The sequence below is a fragment of the Nipponia nippon genome, unplaced genomic scaffold (genome assembly GCF_047370975.1).
Source record: "Nipponia nippon isolate SJK-2023a ecotype South Korea unplaced genomic scaffold, ASM4737097v1 scaffold_11, whole genome shotgun sequence".
NCBI classification, from domain to species: Eukaryota; Metazoa; Chordata; class Aves; order Pelecaniformes; family Threskiornithidae; genus Nipponia; species Nipponia nippon.
In genome coordinates, this window is record NW_028262302.1 from 15861641 (window position 1) to 15889002 (window position 27362).

A 27362-nucleotide genomic window follows, 5' to 3' on the forward strand; every position below is an offset into this window, starting at 1 on the left:
GAATGAGTAGCATTTGGTGGAAAACAATGTGTGATATTAAAACCAAAACAAGGAAAAATACAAATTGGTATGTTTTTGTGGGTGAAAAGAAGTTAAAAAGCTACTAGTCTCAACTTTTGCTTACAAGCTGTGAGCTGGAAATTGCCATTCTGGCCAGCTGAGACACAGTAACCATCCGTAAGAGCATACCTAATCCATATCAATGCAGTGCAAAACTGCATAGCTTAAACTGCTCCTTTGGCAGCTTGTTGGTGGTGACTTAATTTAAGAATGGTATTGAAAGGATGGGGCAGTAGTTTCTGAAATTGCTCTGGCTCAGTTTGCCTAGGTCCTCAGTGAGAAAGTTATTTGCTTCTAAGTATCCATATTCCATATGTCATGTAGCAAACACTAAAGAACTGAAAGAAATGCTTTCAGATAAACTCTTCAGTAAAATCTTAGTCCTGAAAGATTGCCTAGAACTGTTTAAAAAGATGAAAGACCAAATTAGGGTAATGTTCGCCTTCTTTTTTCAATTATTGCCAGTGATTGGTTCCTGGAGAGTAAATCAGAAGAGAATTTAATCCAGGTAGTTAATTCCATGACATGATCAAATTGCAATTTGGGGAATCTTCTTCCTTCTTACCTGATTCCAGGTAGTTTCTGCCAGGATTCCAGGCTGTTTGCTTCACACCTTTGTTCTTTTGGATGTTTCAGTGCTATCACACATTGCCCCCTGCAGTCTATACCTCTGATCTCTCTAACCCTCTTCCTTCAGCTTTTTTTCCCCCTGGCATTTCTATTTCTTCTTTGCCCTAAGCCTTTCCACCACTACTTTTATCCTTGAGTTGGCCTTCAATCATCTTCCTTTTTACTGTTCCATCTCCATTTTTGTAATTTATCTTTTATCTTTAGGGGACTGAAGGGTAATTGAGGACTTGAGAATTTTTTTTTCAAGAGCTGATGAACCTAGCTCACTTCAGAGTGCAATGCACTCTTGAACCCTAGATAGGTCATAAAAATCTGAGGGAAAACCCTGGCATTATATCCACGTATCCTGAGAGCTTATCACAGTATTCCCCCATTCATCACATGCATGATGTCTGCAACAAATGTGTTGCAAGCTTCTGTTAAAGCAGCTGAAAGATCAGAGTCATTTTCTTTTGATGAAGGAGTTTCTGTCTGTTTCTGGACGATGAAAAAATGCTGCCTCTTTCTCAAGTGTGGTTTAGATATTTGGGCACTTGAACACTAGCATAGGAAAGTTTTTTGTCAGTTTAGATTCATGTTGACATGCATTGGCATGATCTAGATGTTTTTACATACATGTTCTACTCTTTTGCAGGGAACATAATATACTTTGATCTCTAGGAGACTATCTCAAGATAGCCCAATGGCAACCTGTCCAGCTCTGCAGTGTTAGAACTGATTTTGTATCTGATATAAAGGAACTGTGTTAGCAAGCAGTCAAGCTTAATCAAAACCAAACACAGTTCTTGAATTTCTTGCTGCTGTTGCTACTACTAGAAGTGATCACAAACTGTTATTTTAAAATATGGCTTAACTTAAGCCAAAACTGAATCTTAAGCGTGCTGACTCGACTTCCTCATTCTTATGTATAGAGACATGTTCTTTAAGCACAAATAAATTTATTCCAGATATGAATATGGATACGCACAGAGTGCATCAGGATTTATGTTTCTGGTTAGAAACAAAAATAACATAATCATTAAAGACACCAGTTTCCACCTCTGTTTAACTCTGTGTTCCTTGTTTATTGTTTCTTCTTACAAGACTCTGCACCCTGTACATTGCTAACTTTTGGTAGCTGTTATTTTTTTTAGCATTTTCTTTTAGGGACTTGGGACTATTTTGCTATTTGATTACATTTCACCAAGGAAATTGTGAAGGATATATTATTTAGTTAAAATAACTTGCCAAGATGCATAGAGAGAATTGCTTTGGCAAGGATTGTCTGAGCAGGATACAAGGAAAAAGTATATTTGGAGGTCTTTGGTGCTCAGGGAGATGCATGTGTTATCTAAAATGAATTGATCTTAGTCTGTTAAAGGCTTTTTTCATGCTAGAATAGTATGTGGGAAAATCCAAATGACACAATACATCATTAGATCATGCTTGCTAGGATCCTGCCTCCTTGAGGGGCTGTATACCCTCACCTAGTTCCTGCTGACTTTCAAAAGGAGCTGAAGATGCTCAGAGTCCTTCCTGGGACACTCAGACTCTCCCAGGATGAGAGGGGGATACCCATAAGCCCTCTGCAAGGGTAGTGTCACCTTCCTGTGCAAAAACAACCCTTGGAACAAATTCAATTTTTTACAGTCAGTAGCTGAAATGCCATGTCTCATGGAAGACTATAGATCCTCTGGTGTTATTAATATCCTAGCTTTGGGACATACACACATTGACCTCTATTCCTAAAATGTATCTCTGAGTGCTAGAAGTATTTTGTACAAAATATAAGGCAAGCGTTTTTACACAAGGATTATTGAACCTGATGAAAGAGGGGTAATTCAGACATTCAAAATAATTTCTAGAGGCAGGTGCACTTTGTAGTGTCAAAACATTTAAGTTCTTGATGTCTAACAAGATAGTGACAAATTTCATGGCCATTGGCCTCTGTTTCTGAAAGAAGCTACTGATAGCTTGTATCTCTTTTTCTAATTTTTTCTTCTACTGCCCAATGTTAAAATGTTCCAGCCTTTCAAAAGTCCATTTGACATCAGACCTCTTCAAAGATTTCTCAGGCTTGGAACCCAAAATATCTGGGCACGCTAAAAAGACAGAATGCATGATAAGTGCATTTAGAAGTCAAATGTGAGTTGAAAACAGGATGGGCATTGAGATTTGTGCCATATAACACCAGAGATTTTGTTGCAGTGACAGTGCTGGGGATAAGCCTTCATCTGTGATAACAATCTACCATAGTGGGAAATAGATGTTAGTGTGCAGAAAGCACTGCATGCTGCATCAGTGGCAGCAGCGGTTTCTTTTGGGGTGGAAGCACTGCTTGTGCTGTGATAGATGGTGCAACTGTTTTACTGCTTTTTATTGCAGGCATACTGCATGTGATGCTCTGTCAAAGGCTTGGCTGGAGAGCAGCCCTGTGCTAGCGGGAAGACTCCTGAAAGGAGCAAACACTCAGCCAAACTGCAGAGTTGACAAGGAAGAGGGAAATTGTCTTAAGGACCCAGAAGAGTCTGAGTGGAGTTGATGCAACTTAAGATGTCACGGAAAGTTGCTGGACTGAGTGGTAGGCTGGGATTTCCTCTGCAAAGCTTAGAAAACTGTGTTCCCCCCTTCCTATCTGTGGCTTTTCCAGAGGCAGTGGGGTTGCTGAGCATCCAGGAAGAGTATTTGCCTTCCACCTGGGCATCAGATGTAGAGAGGGAGTTGCCAGAATATCTAATACCTAGGGACATATGAGCAAATGCTTCCTCTACAAGAACATCAGTAGCCAAAACATTATCAAAGGGCAGGCAGTTTTCCATGCATATGTAAGCTTAGGATACTTGGATTGAAGCAAAATACAGAATTGTGAATATGGCATAGAAAGGAATATGAAAACTAAACTTTGTGCTGCACCTTTTTGAGGCAAAGCCCTGAGTTATGATTTCTTCTGTGCCAAGGATGTGGGATTTGCTGTATCTGGTGTGTGCAGTTCCTCAGAGCTCAAATGTGAAACATGATGATTTTTTTTTCCCATTTTTCATATTTTCAGTGTATCACACAGATGCACATTGGCCCCAGCCTCTCTGTCCTCTGCGATAATGGAAATAGGGGTTAATTTTAATTTTAGTTTTTCAAAATGTGATGTTTTCATTGATTGGAAAGGGCTAGATCAAGCTCTGCTATGGGGAAAAAACCAACCCAAGGTATGGCAGTGTTAATGATTAGAAGAGTTTAAATTCAAAAACCCTCTGTTGTGCAGGATTTGGTGGCACTGCAGGTGGGCAGTGTTTGTGGAAAGTATGAAAGGTGGCAGCTGGACTGTAAATTCATGCAGCTGGGGAGTTTCTTTGTTTTATGCTTGAATAGCATTTGGCTCAGTGGCATTTTGGTCTGTGACTGGACTCATCATACAAATAAATGGAATGTTTTCTTTTTGGCCCTGAAGGGAACAGGCATGTGTTTGTGCTGCATACATTATCTGAGCAAATTCAGACCCAACATCGCACTGTTACATCCAGGAGAGCTTCAGGTCGGAGCAGAGTTTCAACCGGCTCCTTCCAAGATGTTTTTGATGACTTTGTGAACTAGCTGTGTAGTGATGCCCAGGGACACAGGAGCCAGCTGGCAAAGGTTCTCATCCACAGCCTCTCAAAATCTATTTTCACGGGCTTCAGTGGGATTTGAATTAGGGGTTTTAGGCTGAAGTTCCCATTGCTTGGTGCCAGTAATTGGGTCAGTTATTCCAAAGTGTTCAGCACTTACGATTCTTGTAGCAGCCTTCATAGTCATATTTTCCAGAGATTCTAAAGACCTGGTGGGTTTAGGTTATAGAAAGAGCAGTCGCAAATGTGTTTGTTTGTATCCTAGGGGATGCAGCATTATTAAGTGTTCATTTTCCACATATGCTCCAGACAGTATTGGTAATGATAAAATGTTCTGTGGTACTGATAAATGCTGCTTTCGCATGCACATCTCTGATGGATTTTGGAGCTTTCTGATAACATTTCTTAGGGGGGCAGAAAGAATTACAGTAGTTACATATACTGAATATTCTTTCCCTCTTCCTACCTGTTTGCCTCTAATAAACAGAAAGCTTCTAATTTCCTTTGCACTCTGGCATGCTAGAAATTAATGGAGTAAATGCACTTACTTACTTTGCCAGAGACTGGCTTATACAACAGATTTTTACTCTGTAAGACAGATTTTGCTGTATTTGTGCTTTTTTCATCTCCCCCTGAGGAGTATTAACTCAAAGCAATCACAAGACACCCATCCTTGCCTGCTGCTCCTTAAACTGCTATATCCTCTTCTTTGCTTCTTGCTTCTCTATTTGAAGCTGCTTCTTTTTTTTAAGAGGAAAGAGCAACAAACAAAAAACTTAAAGGCTGTCTCCTTTCCTAAAATCATAACTATTTGATGTGAAAAAGCTTAAACATGTAAAACACTTTTCTTCCCTTAAAATTTACTTTCAACTGTATTCTTTCTACTCAAATCAAGATAGGTAGAGTGCTCTGTAAAGTACAGTATTGGAAAAGGAAGACGTGTACATGCTTGGAAAATGCTGAGCTGCTTGTGAAGCTATAGACACTGCACGTTTATGACTTGGTTTTCTAAGCAATCTCCAGAGCTTGAACGGATTACAGTGATATTTTAACAAGGCTGCTGGCATCCATCACCAGCTTTCACTTACTGAGAAAGCTAAAAGATGGAAGAATGTAATTATTTCCACGTAAGCTAAATGCTAGTGGCTGATTGTCATGAGAACTTCGATGCTTTAAACTTCTTCGTCTCCTGTAAGGCAAACAGGTAAGTCTCACGGGCTTCTCTTCCAGTGTTCATTTTAGTAAGGGAGAAGGGCTTGCAGGAGACTGGTGTTGAAGGGAAATGTGTTCAATATGAAGGCAAACTGTATTTCTTAAAATTTAAACATGCAGTATTGCACGTTTTCTGTCAGGTTACAAATCCACTGCCTATAAACTGAAATATTTCTGTGAAATATTATTGCTTTCCATAGCCAAGACCTGAATCTCATTCCAAATTAATCCCTAACATATGCAACTATTGTACACATTTATATACTATTGGAAGAGAATCTGTACATCAGTCATCTGTACAAAGATAAATATCTGTGTCTAAGTCTCTTTCTGTCATCCTATTATTACTTCTAGATTCATTAATCTGGTTAAAACAATGTTATTCTATATGATAAATACAATAATATGTATAGGATTGTACTTTCTAAAGATGATTTTTGTCAAACAGATTTTTCCTGAAAACATGATTTCCTGAACTGAGAACCTTGGGCAGCTTATGTTTTGGATGAGTTCTGCATCATTGTAGAAATCCTGTGGTAAACAAGGGGTTTCCTAGCTTGCAAGTGGGAATCTAACAGCATCAAAAATAGATATTTCTTTCCTTTTCACCCTTGAAAGAACACTTATTCTCTTTGAGTAATGGCACTGCTGTGCCTCTAGAGGTGAGGCTTCCTATTTGAAGACTTTTAACATAAAAGCCCTGATTACAATTTAGGAAAAAAAAAGACCCTTTGACCATAAATAACTTTTGTCTTAATGAAGTTTTTTGTTGTCCTCTGAGAATATTTGCTAGCTTTGTGTATTATTATTGTTATTATTATTATTGAAGGGCAAAGATTTTACACGGTCCTCTAAGATTTTTGTTTGCAAGAATGACTATCAGAGAAGAGAGTATTTTGAACTAAAATATAAATATTCGTATTTATTTTTTGTTTTAAAATATGGTTGTTTACAGAAAGCATTTAATTTAAGCTCCATTTCCAATCTGGCTGTGATAATTGAAACAAAGCCTGCTGGCAGACATAATTATAAATAAATTTCTAAGAATAATTAGATGTGTAATTAACAGAAGACTGAGTTATTATCACTTTCTCCTCCATACAATAATTCTGCATAAAAACATGAGAAATGGCTCTCATTAAAATCTCACAGCAGATCAATCCACAAAAGGGAGTGAGACATTAAAACAAAGCATTCAAGATGTGCAAACACTGTGATTAATTAATTAAACAGAGACTAGCACCAAGGAAAAGCCTAAAAACAAATGGAATATTTAAGAAATAGATATATCGTAAAAGGTTAACATGTTTGGGCCAGTTTTTTGTTGTTGTGTTTTGTTTAAAAAAGGGATATCTCAATACATTGTGGATCTATATTCATATATATTGCTTTTATCTTTTGTCTCTGAGGAATCCTTCTGAATACCTGTGCATTATTCATCTGTAAAGTTTTCAAACTATTAATCAATGGAGTGAGTAATTACTTAGGAAGGATTTAAAAGAGCCTGACAGAGGACGGCTGATGGAGGTTACTTTCGCCCCCAGCTAAGGGGCATTCTCTGTCGAGCTTCAGGGACTTGCTGAGCTGTTCCTAGTGACTTTCACCAGAAAGCTGCTTACAAAGATACCTCTGCTAGTGGCAAACAGAAAACCAAACCAAACCGGCTGATAAGTCTTTCTTGAAGCAAAGAATAAGCATGCATGTTTTGAAAGGCTTTGCTAGTCAAAGTACTGGGATTCTGGAGAACGACGGCATTCAGAATAGAAATGCCAGCAGTTACTTAAATTTGGCTTCTGTCAAATTCCTCAAAGTGCATTTATTCAAATACTGTGCCGTAGCATGCCAACATGCATAGTCTGCGTTTTAGAGCATTTAGTAATGTTTAGGACTACTTTGGCTGCTGTGCAGTATTCGTTCTAGCAGTGTCCTGTGTGTAGTGCAGTAATTAAGAGCTCTAGGTGTGAATCATACGATTATTCAGGTTACGTTACTTTTCTTAATGCTTGGAAGTTAACCCAGGAAAGGAAATCTCCTCCTCTTCTATTAAAGAAAAAAAAAGAAGAAAGAAAGAGGAAAAGGAAGTGAGAGAGAAAGATTTTTGTTCTATGATATTAAAGAGTAATGTCATGTAATACACACCCAAGAGCTTAACAAGACTGTAGTAGGACTAATTTAGCCAGTGCCTGTCTAATCCTTCATTAGCATACTATTATTTTTTTTCCCGGTGGGTATATTGCCTGTTGAGAAATAATGTGAATATTTATTCAGCAGTAATAACTGTTGCTGCTTGAGAGCTTTTTTTACCGTGTGTGAACATGCTATTCTAGAAAAGGATTTCAGGCAGATGATCACCCTTGGGATTCAATGAATTCATGCGTTGCATGTCCTATCTTACTACACGGCTGTACAGCAAGATTACTGTTTTTCTAATGAGATTCCAGTTTTAACTGCAAACACATCACAGCCTCTCAGAAAACAGCACCTGTCTTCCCGAGTGGTTTAATGTACACATGGAACTAGTTTATTTAAGCAGCATTAGACATGCAAGTCTGTCTCGATTTGGTGCAATAGGATAAGCAGTTTCTACCTGAGACTGTGCTAGTGTCCGAAGAACAGAGCCCAGTCCTCTTCCCATAGAAATCAGGGAGTGTTTTGCTACCTAGGTCAGAGGAGTAGGATCAGACCAATTGTTTTGGCATGTAACTTGTGTTCAGTACTGATGACCATCAAAAAGATGCAGCTCCCACTGCACCTTGCTTATACAAAGTGACATTTTAGGCCAAGATATCCCTTTTTAAAATAAGCTGAGATTATTTCTTTATGTTCCATTTGTGTGCTAAGAAGTTCATTTCAAACCAGGTTTTCTTTTTCTAAAGAAAAAAATTACTTAGTGTGTGTATTTTCTGCAGTGAATATGGCTGTGCTGCTAGCCAGGTAGTCACAGTTTTATGCATACATTTTTGATACAGCTATATTGAAATGTTATTTTTAGTGTTAGGGTGATGTAAGGGAATCAGTGCTACATTACCGGTACAGAGTGAATTTAAACTAAAGTTAACTCTGCAATGGACAGTTATTACTGTGTAACTATTGTTACTAGCTACACTGATGTAAATTAAGGACGATTTCATGGAAATCAGTGAATGTAGGAGGTTTACTTTTCTATAAATGAAATTTGAATCAGATCCATTCAAATTTATTTCAGACTAACTTGTAAAAATATGAGCAAGCCCCACAATTAGTAACGGCAAGCTGTAACCTTTTGTCATTCCTTAGTCAGCTAGTGGTTAAGTTGTAGTAAAGCAGCATTTATTTAAAAAGAAAGAGAACAACAAATCTAAAATGTTTTGCATTTTACTAGCTTTACTTACCATTGGTTGTACTATTTTCTTACTGTTTCAAGTTTTTGACAGCTATGATCCTAGTCTATATCCTAGTCTGATTTGCACTGTTGGAAACTAGAAAAGAATGAGACCAGTTGCCATATAGAATATTGAAAATAATTATTACAAATAATATTATATTTAAAGTATGTTAGAAATAGTTTTTAGGCATGATAAGTATACTGCAGATAAATGGAACCGTGTACATCCTCTGTCATGCTTTTAGATTTTTTTTTTTTTTTTGAACGAAGGTCTATTTCTTACGGTTAAATTTTCCAATTAATTGATGATAATGATCCGGAAATGCAATCACTGAAGCTCAGACTCTCATGCATGTGTTATGGTATTTAAACTAAAAAGGCAAGAAATCAATTCAGTTGTTTGTGCTGCAATTGACTGAATAGTAATTGAGACGTAGGATATTGAAAGGTCAAAATGAGAAACATATCCAGAAAACTTCTTTGCAAATTATTTTCACAGGTTTTTAATTAAAATTTGGTTCATAGTTGAATTATATCTTTTATTTCATGCTTTAAATAATTTCCATGATCTGTGCATATCTTTGCATTTATGTTAAAATTACTGTATCCTTTACATACAATACTGCTTTTAAAAATCTAATTTAGTTCTCAAATGGCAGCTATCAGAAAAGGTGCAGCTTGCAAGGAATAAAGTGATGGTCTCTATCAAGTATTAAACTACGACTGGGATGAAGACCAATGTTTTGGTAAACAAGCTATTTCATTTGCTTCTAGTGGCCAGGCGACACTGTGGCAGGCAGCTGGGTGAACTGGGGAGGAGGTTTCCCCTGCCACTCAGTTCAGAGCCCGCGCGGGTGGCCCTCTGCAATGCCCTGTGGGAAGGCATCTCCTGGTGACAGCGGCTGCTGAGGCGCTCTGAGCACCCAAGGAGCAATGCTGACACACCTCTGCTTCCAGCTCCCTTATCTTCCCTGCTCCTGACACTTGCAGGGAGATTCCTGGGAGATTTTTCTGCTTCAACTTCTTAAAACCTGGCGGACTGTGCCCACATCTTCCAAGTCCCCAGGGGCCTCTGCTCTGCTTCAGGCTAGGTAGGGGACAGTAATTGCCCAGCACAGTAAGGAACCCATCCGCCCTCACTGCCCTCCCTCCCTGCAGCACAGGCATCCACACCCAGCCAGAGAAAGGCACCCTTTCCCTAGCCTGGGCCACCACTTTGCACTTGCTGCAGCCCTCACTCGCTTTCTTCAAATGTCATCCTTCGACTTGGTCCTTTCCTACATCCTGGACTAGAACATATTGACAGAAGGGTCTTTTTTCTTCCCATTTGTTTTCCTGGGGACTTTCTCTTGTTATCAGGTCTCAGCAACACAGAGGGGCCAGTCTGAGATCTGAAATGGGCTTCTGCCCAACCTGTTGCCATGGCTTGTTGCATCTCCTTATTGTTTTGATGCCCAAGGTCTTTCAGTATGGGTCCTGTCTGGCTACAGGGCTTGAACAGGGAGGGGTGCTGCCAGTCTGATTTGGCTGCAGTAATCAACGTGGTTTTGGTGGGACACCAGTTGTACCATTGCCCTGGGGGATGAGCTGACTGGGTCCTAGCTTGCTCTGGTCCTTAGGCTCACAGGACACTCAGTTTCTCAAAGAGGATAATGCTACTATTGAAAAGATAGAAAGGTGGGAAGAGAAAAGATAAATAGAAAATGGAATAGAAACAGAACACATGCATTAGTCAGCCTTTTCAATGCATAATAAAAAGCATTTATATGAGATTAAATTCAAGCTTTGTGTAAGTGGAAGAGAGACACTGTGCTTGCTTTCTGCAAGAGACTGAATTTTATCTAAGCAGCTTTGCACAAATGTTGACATCTCCAAACCTACCTCTCCTACAATTTCTTTTAATAATCTGATGGCTCCTTCTTACACACCAAACAGTTTGCTTTCATTTTGAAATCACCAGTCGTTGACTTGCTTCCTGTCTATGGTTGTTTTGTTTTATTGCTTTGCCTTTCAACTGCCCTTCCCTAGCACTTTTTATGATATTTGCTCCAATACAGAGAGCTTCAACACTGTTGGTATTCTTCCTTGTAAAAATAAAATACAAAACAAGGCACATGAAAATATTAAGAATTTGTTGTCACACTTTTTAAGGATTGTACTGTTGAGGATAAAAACAGGCACTGACATGAATGTAAAGGGGTAAAAGTGGAAAAGATAAAACAACTACAGCCTATCACGTTGAAACAAATCTTTCTTTTCTATGTGTATGGTGAAATATGCTCATAGAGACTTAATAATTTCTTTGTAAGAATTTGGGAAATCTCTCCACATCTCTTTGTTTCCTTAGTCTAAATATTCATATGTTTTCCAGCCTTTCATCACTCTCAAGCACTTACTCCCCCCTAATCTTTTCTCTATCTATTTCTATATTTTTCATGTACTATCTACCTGAGATCTTGTGCTAGCTTCCCTCTTCTATTTAGTATTTCATAAATAATTTTACAAATTCAAAGGAAAAAGTAGTCTTTTTTCCCTTATGCCCTTAAATTGAACCATCTTCTTCCACAGGTTGGAAGGACTCATTGACAGGCACACACAACCTAGTTGTATTTAATCTCTTTTCTGTCACCCCATTTCATTCAGAAAAGAAAAAAGGAATATTGAAACACTATTTAACCTTATTATCACAGCTAGATGAAGAAGTCCCCCCTGCTTCCCTGTTCCTATCTTACGTGACTCACTTCCTAAGCCAGACACTGTCTCTTTGGTACCTTTTACTTTTGCATGCATTAATGTGCATCCCCATACACATGTAATTTCACACTCAGTTTTCTGTACTCTTATGATCCAGAGGTCAGTGTGTGACAAACCGTTCCCTAAAAAGTGACAGAAGAGTAAAGGCTCAGACAAGTTTTTAATCTAGAAAGGGAAGATACTGAGAAGAGATATAATGAATTTTATATACGTAAAAGGTAGTTGCAACAAGGAATGGAGGAGATCTTTTCCTTGATTGTTGTGAGTAGGACAAGAAATAGTATGTTTTACTTTGCAGCAATGGAGCTTAGAAAAACCCGTTTTGTAGTTACAGTAGTGAGGCACTGGAATAAATTGTCTTTTAAAAGCATGGAGTCTCCAGAAAGGAGACTTGTAAGCACTGGTTAGAAAGCCATTTCCCAGGACTAGCATGTGAGTGATTGATCCTGTTGTGAGACAGAGGTGGGTTAGCTCCCTTTCAACCCTGTTTTTTGCCATTCTTCCGCACTTTGTTGCAAGAAAGTAAACTTATGGGCTAAAGGAAGCAATGTCATATATGAGCAGTGATACACAACAAAATAGACTATTTGCATCAACCACTGCTGGAGGAAACCTTGTTGAATATATTCCTATAGAGGAACAACGTATGCTCTACTACGAGACAGAGTCAAAAGAAATGTCCGAAGAGTTAGAAGAAGAGATAAAGGGAGAATCAGTGATACCAAATTAATTACATAAATCGGTGACCATATAAATCAAGAACAATCTGTTTACTATGTGTAGGTTTAGTGTGTTTTAGTGTGCTTAACCTATGTTTAGTATGTTAGAAGACCTCAGGATACACATTTTCATGGAGCAGGTGAACTACAGCATCTCTTCCTTAGAAATATCCTGCTGTATTCTGTTGTTGGTAGGAGGCTAAATGACTTTCAGGTATTAAATCAATACTGAAGTTCCCATATTTCTCTGTATGTTGTACTTGGGGGATTAGGAATACCCGCTATATGCTCATATCAATAGACATGTCGGATGAACTGAATATGTTCTGCTATCTGTTTCATACAGCAGCTGTGCTAACCTGATCTAATGGTCCTTCCTGAGCTTTGAATATACGTGAAGCATCTGGCTTTGCCAAGAAAATGAGGCTAAACTGTAGAACTTTGTTTGTAAGGCATGAAAGATGAAATCAGAGTGTGGTGGGTCTAAGCTATTGTCAGAAAAGTTACTCTTTTGCTTAAGATAACCTGTCCCCTTTTCACAAAGACCCTGTGTTTGCCATTAGATAGCACATACAAGCTATCTAATTGGTGGGAGTTTTTCAAGGGGAGGATTAGATAATTCTGTTTATTTATGTGACTGCAAGCTAAGGCAGTTCTCAAGGCCTTGCCCTTTAACTTGTCCTGTCACTATAACAGAAATAAAGAGCTGATCTAGCTCAGGTCTTTGACAGTAATCATGCGTGAGCAGTTTGGCCAAGATCTAATATTGCGCTTACTGCCAGGTCACAGGGAGAAAAATCTTGAGGTCTTTTCATTTCTTCCATCTTACCTGTGCAACAGAAAGACAGCTTAGTCAGTGCTGAACAAACGCCATGATCTGATTAAGGGTTTATCTAAAATGAGAGCACAAGAGAAATGTCTTGTTTCTGACACTGTGTTGGTCTGGAGATGTTTTTCAGGCTCTAGAGTCACAGAAGTCAGTGGAAGCCCTGCCACAAACTGCAGTGGTCAGGCCCTATTCAGGGTCTATCTGCTTGGCATCAACCTTGTAAAAATCCTCCATGTCATTTCTATGGGGCCATCGGTTGAGGTGCTCTAGGAGGAGCCCCTCAGAGCCACCTCCAGTTATCCAGTTATCCCACTCCTTTTATGGGCCAAAACTAAATTGCCTCATCTCCTATGAAGAATTTAAACACAACATTGGTTAAACAATGACAAGGTTATGTCAGAGAGCTCCATTTTGCAGTCTCTGACAAAGACATCCAGGCAATTCCTCTGGTGGTTTTGGCTTACTGTGTGCCCCTTCAGCCAGAGAAGTGTCTGCTCTGTCTAAAGTGCAACATGATAAAGAGGTCAGAAGTAAGTAATACATTTACCCCATTATTACAGGGACAGAGCTTCAACTAGAAACTCATTTTGAACCCATGAGTTGGCATAACCATGGGAGTTGCTTGTCATTTTAATGATGTCTTTGCAGCACGCCTGGAGAACCAGAGGGTTAACACAGCTTCGCTTTTCAGAAGGGAACTGCACCATCCTGGTTCGCCCACCTCTCAGCCATGCCTGGGTGGGTTTCCCACGGCTGCGCCAGCCCCCCTGGCCCAGGCACCCCACTCGGGGTGGCGGCAGACGGAGGATGCCCTTTGGGGCTGCAGCAGTGCTGTCAGTGCGAAGCAGGGCTGCTTGCCTGAGTCCTGCCAGTGCCGCACAGGCTGGGGGGAGCAACCCACCTCCTCTCCCTGCTGCACTAACGGGGGCTTTTCCCTTTCCCTTGCCCTGCAGGGCAGCTGAGAGTATCCTGGGGAGGGTAAGCAAGCCCCGGGAGGAGGAGGGAGTCGGGGGAGACCATCCCCTCTCTCTGCTGCTGTTGCTGAAGCTGTGCCGGAGCCGTCGATGTGGCTCCCCAGAGTTAGTTGCTCAGCAACCAGAATCAATTAATATGCTTTGCAGAAAGTGCAGGGGAAGCCCGAGCTGCTGTCAGCGAGAAGGCAGGAGGCTGAGGGTGACTCAGGATCCCACTCCCTCCTGACACCCAGTCGGTCCCACCCCATCCTTTCCAGACCCCCGTTAGCCACCGGTCGTTATCCCTTTCTTCTTCCCTATGATACTTAGTGTGTGTGTCCCCAAATCCTTCAGGCAAGGTATCTCCTTGCTCAAGAACTGTCCTGCTTTGAGGGTTTTGCTTTAAGATCTAGTTTGTATTTTTGGGTTATTTGTCAAGCTTTCTTCAGCACTTTTCTAGAAATTCTAGTATTCATGTTCTTTGGGAAGGGAAAGGGACAGCTGATGTTTTTGTCAGGTGGTTTAAAGATTCCTCAGGATGAAAAGGGTTGTTTGGTAGTGCACAGTTGAGCAGCAGTAATGAAAATGCATCATGTGTGAACTGGGAAAGTTTTTGCCTCTTCCTTTATTACAGGTAATCAGCACTGCATATATGAGACCAAAGAGGTAGTGCTGGTTGTTGTGAAACACATAGGTAACAGAATAAATGAGGGGTGGTTGTTTTTTTTTTCCTTCTCTGTTTCTGCATAGTAATTTCAGGGCTTCGGTAAGGTATTATTTTCTTTTTTTTCTTTCTTTCTTTGATTTTCTTTGGAGTCCCTCTGATGACACCACGAATCTGGGAATGAAGAACTTCTTAGAGCTGATTGGAAATGGCATTGCGGAGCTGAAACTTAACTGGAGGAAATATATCTCCTGACGAAGAAAATATAATGCACTGTAAGGATCTGACTTCTGGTGAAAAATTCAAGCCTAGAGAAAACTTGTCCGCTTTGTTAGGAAGAATGGGTTGGACAATTTTCTTCAATTCCAAAGGATATCTGAATGCCATGCTGAGCTTAATCTCTGCAGCATGCTCTGTGCTTCTCATCTCTTCCTGATGCACTGCATGGTAAGGCCTTTTTCCTTCCTTTTAATAACCATATTTCTGTTATGGTGAGAGGTAAAAATAATAGCAATAATCAAATGAAAATTGAAAAAATGTAGAAAGCTAACAAAAGATCGTTTGTTTGTATGGTTGTTTCCAGGAGCAAGTGTCCTGATTACTGCAGCAGCTTTGTAAGATCATTTCTGTCTTTCTCCCTCGCTTTGTGAGAGTGTGTATGTGCGTGTGTGTGTTTGTGCACACCTCTGCTGTCACTTGCACTTGGACTTGGAACATCAGTAGCTGTATTGTACATATTTCCATGCTAAAGAAGATGTTTAAGAATTTGCTTTGACATTTCTCTCTCTTTTTCCCTGCCTCCATTCCCCTCCTCCTGCCTCCTCTTTTTCTTGCTCTGTCTGTCTCTCTGGGGTCATGGTGCTATACCTTCCCTGTATCTCAGTTGTACACTGACCACTAGAAGGCAAAAATAGAAGGTAAAAAAAAATCCTGTATCAACATAAGGATAGTTCTGAATAAGTATTATAGGAGTAAATAAAAGCTACAGAAAGGTTTTGAATGTCTGCAAGATCTGCAGGTACAAAAGATTTACTTAATTTTGCTTCTCATTGGAAACAAATATCAAATGCAGACTTGGATGCTGGATACAGTGGGAGGCAGATCCTTTTACACATGTCAGAAAGACAAAAAATGACCACTGTGAATTATGATAATGTTACTCTTGATGACCCAAGTCATAAAATAAGCAAACCCAGTATGAGATGATCTCATATCAAGTAATTTTTGTCATGTATTAGCGGGGTATTGAGAATTATTATAAATTACTTCAGTGGATGTTGCAAGTTATTCTTCATTATCAGCTGTAATGTGCTTTCATCTTCCTGGATGAAAAGTGCTTAGGGGAGTGCAAGGTGATGTTATTAACTAACTACCTGACTTACCAAAATTTAGGGTCATTATCAGGAAATTGCTAAGCATGTCGGAAATCATATAGTGAGTGTACTGAGATGGAAGAACAGGATAGTTTTCCAGAAAGCCTGGTTTACTTGGATCTCTGTTTCAGAAATTAGGGTGGAACTAAAAGATGAAAGAGTAGTGGTGTGAAATATATATATTTTCTTATGCATTCTGGTTGATCACTGAGTTTGGAAGAGGGAGAGTTGAGTGCCTCTTGAGGAGCAAACTGTGGTAAGGGCCTGCCCCTGCTCTGAGGGTAATCCCTCACAAATCCCACTGCTTTTGATGGGGTTATAAAGAGTCCAGGAGCGGGTTTGTGTGGTGGTTGTTACAGGCTGTCCAGCTGGGTATGGAGGTGACAGGTTTCTAGCAGCAGGTTTTGAGGGTGAGCGGGATGGATGCAAAAAGCCAAAGCAAAAAGGCCAGGCCAGGCCACACCAGGACTCATGAACAAGAATCAGAGCTTAAATCCTATTCAAAAGATGGAATTTTGTGGTAGATCCCAATACATCTCCTCCTTGTATGATAAAGGACTCCGTAAAACAGTTTTTAGAGAGAGAATGGTAATGCAGCTTTTTCAAATCACTGCAGTAGGAGTAAACAGAGACGATACAAACACATTCCTGTAGTGTGACAATTTTTCACTTGATTTTAGGAGTAAAGGTTCAAAATATGCGTACATGTGCATAGAATTAGATTTTTTGTGCATTTTACCATCTAAAACGTGTGACTGGTGTAAGAACCAATAAGGAAAACTGAGGAAAGACAACACAACCCATAAATGTCATCTTCAAATCTTCACTGTAAAAACAACCTCTTACTTGTGGAAGTAGTCCCCTCAGCAATTTATGTGAACAAAGACTGCATCCTAAATTCACGTTTCTCATTGCAAATCTCTCCTCACATCAGCAGTTCTATTTCAATCAATGGGACAACTCGTATGAGTAAGAACTACTCATGTGAATTAATTATGAAAGGTTTTATAAGACCAGGCTCTTTGATTGTCATGGCAACAGATTTATTAGGCTTCAGGCATAATTTGTATCTCCCTTCTAAATAAAATCATTTTTCCCTTTACCCATGTGCATCCTTTTGCCTTGTAATTAGGACAAGAAAAATAGGTTAATTACATTCTTAAAGATCATGCAACTGTACACATACATTGTTAGTGAAGAATTATCGGAGTATACAAAAGTTTACTTTTATTAGTGGTCTCCAAATCCGAGAGAAGTGTATTCTTATTGGAATAATTCATTGCCTTATTCATTTTTGTGACAGTACTAACATTGCTACTAGGTATTGTCAATTCTTCCGGCAACTCGTCAAAAAAAAAAAAATCCTTTAAAATATCACTGATCTTATAAAAGTACTCATTATTATTAGATTCAAGGATACTTACCAAGCTTTCTACTACATTAAATATATTCATTTTTTAGTTAATACATGATGTTTAGCTCTTTAGTTGATCCAGGAACATATTTATCTTTAGGGTATAGAAACACAATTATAAAATCATAATTATAGTAAACTTCCTACAGAATATAGATATATATTGAAATAGGAAGCATAAAATCATCTGGATTTTCTTTCCTTGTGCAATGTTGCATGCTTATAAATCTTTATATTATTAGGATATATATTACATAACAAGTAATATTTCCTTCATTGTAATTTGTAAAGAACAGTTCCTTTTCAGAATACAGTGCATAGGATTTTTTTTTTTGCACTAGATTGTGCATTATGGAAGAAAGAAAAGTATTAGAAAAAGCAAACATAGCAACCTTTAAAATGTATTCAGTACACTAATGCAGCAATAGGTTCATTTGTTTCTTTTATCCTTATAATAGCACCATATACATAGCAAGAATAGTGGATTATTTTCTAAAGAGTGTGTGATTTTGAGAAAGAAGGTTTCGCACTATACAGGATGTTCGTTGTCTTTAGCAGACATTTCTGTCAATGATTTACTGTGACTTAGAACTCTTTCTATAGTGACATTTTTAATCATTTACTTTAAACATTTGCACAACAGCTGTATTTGGCTTTCTCTGACAATTCTAAAGCAAGTAAAATTAGTAATTTCCTTTTCTTTTAAGATACTATTCAATAAAGATCTGATGCTGAAAACACATGTATTTCAGTCCATTGAACTGTTTCTTTAGACAAACCATGTGAATTAGCTTGAACCATGTGTATTATCAGGGAAGTTATACTGAACAGTGGAAATACTTTCCACACTTGCAGCACTATTTCTAGTCAAGAAATATGTACTTTAATAATACAACGCACAAGCAGTTCCTGTACTTGGAATGAATTGAGCTGTCTTGATTCAGGATCCAGCAAAAACCTGATTTTTGAAAGGCCCACAAAAACAAAACCAAATGAGTCTTAAATTTTTTTTGCTTAAACATAAATAGCCACAGAAAGAATATTTATCCAACAAGAAATTTCAGTAGATCAGCATCTGTGTTTTTCATAAACCAGAATAAAAATTGAAAAGGCATAATATTTTTTAAAAATGAAAAGGTCTAAAAATCCATATGTACGGAAATACTGATTTCAAAATGACACAACATTTCACTTTAACATTTTTAATCAGACTTTCATTTGTTACAAGAAATTGTACTGACATCTGTGTATCTGTTTTTCTCAGTGAAAATCTGCAACACTTAATTTTTTTTTTTTTTTTTACAGGGAAATGGTTTTTTACGTATTTTTGACTAGATCTGTTATAGCTGTCCCAATATTTATTGGCTCTCACAGGTCAGCTTTTTAATTAGAAGCTTTCTGAAGGGCCATCTTTAGCACTACATATTGTATAGCCCCATATTACTGTTACTGAACAGCAGTTTTTACCAGGTCTATGGTAGACGTAAGCTCTGATTGTGATTCCCTCCTTTAATTCTTGTGTCTTCAACAAAAAGCAGGCCTCCATTTTGCTGAGAGTTTTACAGATACCAGAAGAAGTAGTTTCTATTACAAAAACCTTCAAGAGGCCTTCAAAAGTCATGCAGGCAAGGAGTAGAATTAATCTAGTATTCATATCCTTATTAAATAGATAAGGAATTGAGGAACAAAGAAACTGCTCAAAGCTATACTGGCAAGGGAAGAGTTCGGAATTGAACCCAAATGTCCTTATTCTCAGTTCATCACTGTCCCTGCAAGGTTGCTCTTCATTTTGTTCATTTTTTTGTTTAATGACTTGCATTTGGACTTTTAAGTTAATACTAGTTGAAGTATCAAATGTGAAAAGGAATTATTGATGCGTACTTCCTTCCCAGTCTGACACAGTTGTCCTGAAAATTCTTTTTTTCTCTCCCGAGCCACTCTGTTTGAATGTAACCATTAATTATGTAATTGCTTTACTACACAGGGGAAGTATATCCTAGATTAAACAGAAAATTACTAAATAGAAATATCCTAAACATGCCATGCAGGTTCTGGGGGATGTACATATGTATCTGTTTATGCTGTCAGGGTTTAGGGATAGCTGTTGGGGTATGTAACGGTTTTGAGGGCTCTTGGTAAATGAATCAAATTTCAACACAGAAAAAATCCAGTTAAAACATAAAAAGGCTGATGGCTTGCTATCTAGAATTCACACAGGTCATTATGAATCCAGCACTTGTGTGTAAAAATGTGACACAGAGAATATGGTACTTAAGAGTGATTCTTATTAACCCTGGTATGTCTCCTCTGTCCAAGGTAATCTCTCAGCTTTTTATCCTCTTTATGAAAAAGGAAAAGGCGGTTTGTACAAAAAGTACTTAGCTGCTAAAATTACATCTAAAGTTGGACAAAAAAATGTGCCTTAGCATCTTAATACAAACCCAGGAAAATTTTGTACATGTCGAGAAGGAAAAAAAGCTTTTTGCAAATGTGCCAGAGTTTTGGAATGAGTTCTGCAGCAGAATATCCCAGAAGCTTAAGGGGTATCTGCCTCACTCTGGTCTACTTATACAGCTCTGGGTGTGACACACCTCTGGATGCTGACAGGTACTGTACTTACCCAATTACCCAATGACTTATTAACATAGAAGACTATGGAAATCTGATTAAAAGCAATACTTCCACTGGAAACCTCATCTCGCTTGTGTTTTATTCCTGAGAAATGTTAAGAAGGGAACTCAAAATGCACCCTACTGCATCAAGTGCACTCTTTTTTATTCTGACATGAATTTTTTACTGGCTTACAATGGAAAAGAGTTAGAAAGGAATGCCTTAGTCAATACATACTTGTTGTGGTTTATCCCAGCAGGCAGCTACACATCACACAGCCATTTGCTCACTCCCCCCTGGTGGGATGGGTGAGAGAATAAAAAAAAAAAAGGTAAAACTCATGGGTTGAGATAAAGACAATTTAATGGGTCAGAAAAGAAAGGGAAAATAATAATAATCATAAAAGAATATATAAAACAAGTGATGCCCAATGCAATTGCTCACCACCTGCTGACTGATGCCCAGCCAGTTCCCGAGCAGCAGACCCCTGGCCAGCTTTTCCTCTAGGTTATATACGGAGCATGAGATCATATGGTACGGAATATCCCTTTGGTCATTTGAGGTCAGCTGTCCCGGCTGTGTCCCCTCCCAGCTTCTTGTGCACCCCCAGCCTGCTCGCTGGTGGGGTGGGGTGAGAAGCAGAAAAGGCCTTGACTCTGTGTAAGCACTGCTCAGCAATAACTAAAACATCCCTCTGTTATCAACATTATTCTCATCCTAAATCCAAAACACAGCACTATACCAGCTACTAGGAAGAAAATTAACTCTATCCCAGCTGAAATCAGGACAATACTCCATTGCAGTGAGCAATTATATAGCTTACTTCAAAATACTGTTCTCCAACACACCAAGCTGAGGGTAGCCAGGAGAATCACCTGCGCTCTACTTTCATCAGCCACGATGGTGCACAGGGTCACCCCCAGCCTACCTCAGCCCTCCATCCTAAACTACACCTAATGTTATCTGTAAATTTCATAAAAGAGGTTTTGAAAGGCTTTTCCAGTTAAGCTGGCAGTTTTTCCATGGAACCTTGGATATTAGAAGACATAAAAGTGTTTAGGTTCAAACACATGCTGATGTTTAAGAACTTAACATGTGATATGGCCCCTAGTTCTTTTTTAAAGCAGGGGGGCTAAGGGATCCAAATACCTTGGAGGATCTGAGCATGGGGTTTATAATATTTGTATATTTTCTACAACATTAATAGATCAGGAAAGGAAATCTGATGATTATAGTAGGGTAATTATTGAACTTTGACATGTAAGGTGGCTTTTAGTTGGCTAAGAAACATTGGAGAACCACTGAAGTCCATGAGCATAAGTAAAGAATTTCATTCATGGTAAGACCCTCAGGAAAAAAAAAAGGCCTGAAGAAAAGTTGATGAGCCGAAGAGATCAGTAAGCTTTGATGAAATAAGAGATTGCAAAAAGGGTAAAGGATGTCTGGTACATCTCTATGAGAAAACAGAGTGGAGGAATGCCTGTTCCAGCTTTCAACCAAGATAGACAGAAAAGAGTGGTGTGAGTAGAAAACAATGTGGTGTTTGTGAATATAAATCATACCTTAATAGTTTCTTACCCATTTAATAAGGATATTAATGAAGTGCATATTCTTAACTTCTGACTTCTGAAAATTTGGGACTTACCATTTTATGCATATGTCTTTAGATATTGAAAAGCATCATTTTCTCTTCTATGTGAAACTGTGATATATTTGATGAGAAAAGTTAGTTTACTTTGACACATCCCAAAACCTAGCAATACTGTCTGTAAAGTTAGATGTTACTGAACTATGTTAAGAGTACCAGAAACTTTCCTTTAAGGAAGGCAAGTCTCATACTTGAAAACAACACTGTTTAATTTTTTGGATGAGAAAGCAGGTGGCAAGACTGTTTATTAAGACCTTTGACCTGTGTGTTCTTGGAACTTCTTTTTTAATTTGTGCCTAAACCAAAAACTGGTTGAAAGATTTTTGTTCAGGTTACGTATCTTTTCACTGAGTATAGAAGCAGTACAAAATACTTAGCAGGAGAAGGCAGGATTTTGGAAAAGCTTTTAAAGCATTCTTGAAAGTGGCTCCTGATGGATGACCACTATGGCCCTTAGGATAGCATTGTTTCTGTGCTGCTGAACATAGTACTTGTTCTCTATCTGTATTAATCAAAGCTAGAAAACAAAGCTTTCTTTAGGAAGAGTCATCCATTTCACTGATGTCACATCCATTTGTTTTGGGTTCCTGTGTTTTTGTGCCATAGCAAATGCTTTATGTTGCATCAAAATACTCTGGAGCTTGGCACAGCTGGATGCATTCTCAAAACACTGCTATGGAAATGTGTGACAATCTACGTTGTACCTGCTTCTTTAGAGCCACTCTGAGATATTGTTAGTGCAGTACAAAGGGAACAGCATCTTTGACATGACTTTGTGTAATGCTCAGAGTGTTTCAATGTGTCATGTCACCAGGAGCATCCTGAGTGTGCAATGTGAGGTACCTTGTAATATGGTTTTAATATCCCTCGCACATCAGAGCTGGCTGAGGAAGGGTTGGTCTGCTACTTCTGCTCCTACTTGTTATCCCTCAAGTTCTGCATCTGTTCTTGTGCTTTCTAATGGAATTGTAAGGTATCACTGGTATTTTTGGGTCTAGTCGTTGTCCCCACCCTGAAAACCATGCAATGGATGTTTAATGCAGAAGGGCCCACAGAGCACCTGCTCCATCCATTCATGCTCCCCACAAAATAATTCCAGTCCTCCTCACTGAACTTGAGTAAGCTAGTAAAAGACCACAAGTCACGTCTGCAATGTTTCAGAAGAGGAGATAGATCAAAAACATCACTAAAACCTTATATTCCTTTGGGAAAAAAAAAAAAGTAAGTAGACCATGCCTAATGTTACAGAGAGAATCCTACAATAGCTTTGCTGAATCTGTCTCCAAATTCATTTGTGATCTCTCACCTGGCTCTCAGTAGATTTATGAGTACATGAAGAAGGCACACCAAATGGGCATCACAGGGATTTTAACATCAGAAATACTAGTTGTTCCTATCCACGGCCCTTCTCTGGAGCCTCACATGGAGGTGCAGCATCTCCCTGCAGAAGTCAGGTCGCGCGTGAAGAGAGAAACAACCTTTCTGGATCCCTGCAGGTTAAGCACAGGAGTAGTGCAGTGTGAATATGATGCAAACAGACAGGATCAATAAGCAATTTCCTTTATAAAACGGAGACCTTCCTGACATCTGTTCTTTCGGGATAAATCCCAAACATTTTTACCAAGTTTCAACACATGAATTACTACATATCTTAAGAATCCAGTGGTATGTCCTCCTTGCCCACATATCTCTAGCAGATGCCTGTACAGATGCATCTTCCCTTGACGCTTTTTGTGTGTATCCCAGTCCATGTGGACACACGTCGCTAACCCCCATGACAGTGTAGCTGGGTACATCTGTCCATTGCATGCATGTATGAACGGAGCCTCTCACTCCTTTGGTGCATACACGTTCTGCTTTCTCTCTTGGCCTGAGCTCTGTCAGTATGATCCTGTGGGCCGTATTCATCACAGATCCTTACTGCTTCTCAATGCAAAGCCCAAGCCTTGTGCACAGGACTCAGCTTTCACCCATGTGTTAGTATATGATGAGTGCTACTGCTTTTAGAAATAGATCCCACTGAAATGTAATGACTTGAGATGCTTTGGATAGCTGTTTGGGTAAGGAAACCAGGTAGGAGTGTTCCACTTCAGCTGCTGGATTTACTTCACACTTTGGGTGTGAAATGCAGTGCTTTGCACATGAATGCACCTGTGTCCTCTGTGCTGGGGTGAGAACTACCATCCTGCTTGAGATTGTCACAGCTGGTGTGAATTGAAGAGGAGCCACGAAATCTGCCCTTAAAGTCCCCATAGCCTCAGTTCCCCACAGACACAAATGGCTAGGCCAAAGCTGCTATTTGCTTCACATTTCTTTTTCTCCTGGTCTGGAGGTATGAAGGCCCATCTCCTCCTGTGCTTTTATAAGATGTGAAGATGTTGGGTTCTCCTGGAAATCAGGTTACAACCACTGTGTAAGTCAGCTTCCAGATCCGTTCATCAGGGCTACTGAACCTTGCTTGTGTGTCCCAAGGTGAGGATTAATCTGTTAATGTTTGTAAAAAGCTATGTAAATGATCTGTATTGTGCTGACAGGTCAAGTACTGCATTCCTCACTGGCTGCTCCTCCTGACAGTTTAAGATATATGCCAAACAATGCCTATGCTTTCAGACGGTGTTCGGTGATGTACCTTGACTAGCTTAATCCTCTCAGGATTTGACCCTACTTCTAACTTACTGATTGGGTGATACAGCACAAATATGCAAGGCTGATGCTTTTTCACGTAACCTAGAATACAACAAATACATGGATTTATGCTTGTGTGGGACTATGAACTCAAAGGAAACCTCTTGGATCTATTACAGCACATGTGCAATTTAGGTCCTGAAGGACATGTGGAAAGCAACGAGGCTGAGCAGAGCTCGGTGCTCTGCTTGGCTGTGGGCAAGAGGCAGCAGCAGAAGCTGCTTCTGCAGCTGTTGGCAGGATTTGGCCCTGCTGTACCCACAGGAGCTGCAGGTGCTCAGAAGGGCTGTGAGGCTCAGCACAAGCCACTCTGAGAATGTAAATCCCACCCAAGAAGAAGATGTGCTTGAAATTTGGGAGCCTTTTTGTCCTGTGCTTATCACATAGATTGCAGTTATTATCAGTTATTGAGATCAGGGCCTGACAGTGGTAGATACTGTACAAACAGTAAGAGAAACAGCGTCTTCTAGAGAATTAAATTCTATGTGAATGCAACTTCCATAACTAACTCTGCAAGCACACAGAACAACAAAAGGTGGCCAAAAGGTGAGTAACTTGTTTCACTAGCTGCTTTACCCTGTACCTGGTCCCAGTTATCAGCACTACATGTGGATTTTTATGTTGATTTTTGGTATGAATGATTAATACTTTCATTATCTTTAATGCTTTCTGCAGTGAAAATCATTTGCCACTGAACTTTGCTGATGTCTCTGTGGCTGTATCTATACTTTTCCTTAAATACCTAAGCTAGAAAGCAATGCTGCAGCACGAGGCAGGGGCTGTTCTCAGTACAAGCTATTACTAAACGAGAGTAGGACAGCCAAAAGAAAGGCATTTTCTGTGAATCTTCATTGTCACATGGTCCTCTTATTTGAGGCTACTGGAGCTGATAACTTACTATGTGGGTCATTTTCAGGGACTAATACAGGGATATGGGGCCAATACATATGCTAGCAATTTGCATAAGTTATGAAAAAGTATTTTTTGTTTCTGCCACTGTTGCTTGTCTGGGCAACTTGTGCTTTCAAAGCCTAATCCAGTACCTGGTGGAGTCAGCAAGAATCATACCTCTGATTTCTTCCACAGCTGGATCACACCACTGGCTGGTTTTGTCATCACCACGGGTACAAGTTGCTGTGGTAGAAAATATGAACAGACTGTGGCTTTGCACTTTGTTTCTTTACCTGAAACTTTCTTTCCGTTCTTTTCCTGCTTCAAACATTTATCTGCCATATACTTAGGGCTTCAGCAAATGTTGACAATGCCTTTGCATGCAGATCTCCACTGGTATTAGCAGAGCTGCTCCACAACAGGGTATCTCTGACGTTTAGTACACGTCTTGTTTAGTTTCACTCAAACAGCCTGTTTGTCAGCCACAAAACTCTGTGAAAATGATTGACAATGAAAGGAACCGATTTCTTCTTCCTCCTTGTAGAATGACAGCATATTTCAATTTAGGGTGTTTATTTATACTTGTACTAAAGAACTTGTATAGACATACCCAGCTGGCATTGATCTAGCTGGATTAAGTAACAGGCAGAGGAAAGATGGTAGGGTGTGGGCTTCGGGGTGCATCTAATGGATGTAGCAGGACTGTGACTGTGGTTTCAGGTAGCTGCTCCTCATGGGGGGTGCAGGCCCTTGTACTTTCTAGGAGGCTTCTGCTCCCACCGGGCTATGTTGGAGCTACCTTGGGCATGGTTTTGTGTGCAGCAGTCCTGTAACTGCAGCAGAGATATAGCCGATGTCAGTTATAAATGACTGCAAGTTGGAACAGGAGGAATTTATAAGCCATGTTTGGGAGATTTTAAATACCTTGTTTACTGTGCTGTTAAAAAAAAAGTGTAAAATTATAACAAAATAATGAGGACCAAACATCTGTAAATCTTCCTTTGATGAGATGCCTAGTAATATCCTAATGTCTACAGTTTTGACAGCAAAATGACACAGAAAAAAAAAACAAACCAAAATTAGCATTTAGAAGAAGTCAGGAATGAGAAAACAGAAGGAAGGCAACAGAGACTTGTGCTAACAGAGGGATTATGGCTCTTGAGAGAGGGCAATGTGCCATCTATAAAGAGCAGTCATTTTTGCAAATCCTTGTTTTCCTGGTTAGCAATTACCACCTGGCAACACTGAGGGAGAAGCAGTCCATACAGTGCTTTGACAAGGTGGAAATCATCTGCTTTAATGAAATGTTTGGTAGCTCTGCACAGCACCCTCCTGGCAGCACATACCTGGAAAGAGTGCTAATGAGCAGGGAGGACGGAGATGCATTTTCTCAGAGCCAGGGTTGTTCATACTGACCAACTTCCCAACTGCAAAGGGTGTCCCTGTGCTCGCAGAGGTGCCTGCAGGACCCCAGAGGCCCTAACTCCCCAGTCCCTACCTGGTGTTTTGGCCACTCAGCCATCCTTCCTGTGATAGGCAACAGCATACAGCAAAAATGTTATTGCAAGTGTGGTGTGGAATAGTTTGTTCTTAACTGGTTGTGAAGTGTGTGGAGGGTGGCACAGTCATCAGGCTGGTAGAGCATGGTGTACATGCAGGTATCTGTGCAAAAACTATTCTGTCCTTAATTATTTGCAAATACCTGCATGTGGTGAAGTGCTGTGCATTTGTAAGTCATGCACATTTTCTCCTCAGTAATGTTTACTTTAGCCCCAGGGAGAGTGCAAAGAGCGTAGCCGTGACCAGAGTGGATGATTTCATCAGAGGAGGGAAGTTACCCAGCCTCGTTGACAGATTTTTATGAAGGGTTTCCCAAGGCCAGCCTGCAGCAGCGCATCACTACAGATATGCTTTTGACATTTGTAGTCCAAGAAGCAGCCGTATTCAAAGTAAAACACCGCCAGTGGGTTTCCAT

The 27362-nt window shown here is 39.6% G+C and overlaps 1 protein-coding gene across 1 annotated transcript in view; it reads left to right on the top strand.

Moving 5' to 3' along the window:
- Positions 1-27362, top strand: part of TUNAR (transmembrane neural differentiation associated intracellular calcium regulator) — a 164228-nt gene that overhangs the window by 116815 nt on the left and 20051 nt on the right. Inside the window, exon 3 of the mRNA XM_087747640.1 lies at positions 14919-15213. Coding sequence (XP_087603766.1) covers positions 15175-15213 — 39 coding nt within the window. The 5' untranslated portion in view covers positions 14919-15174. The remainder of the gene's footprint in view (positions 1-14918; positions 15214-27362) is intronic.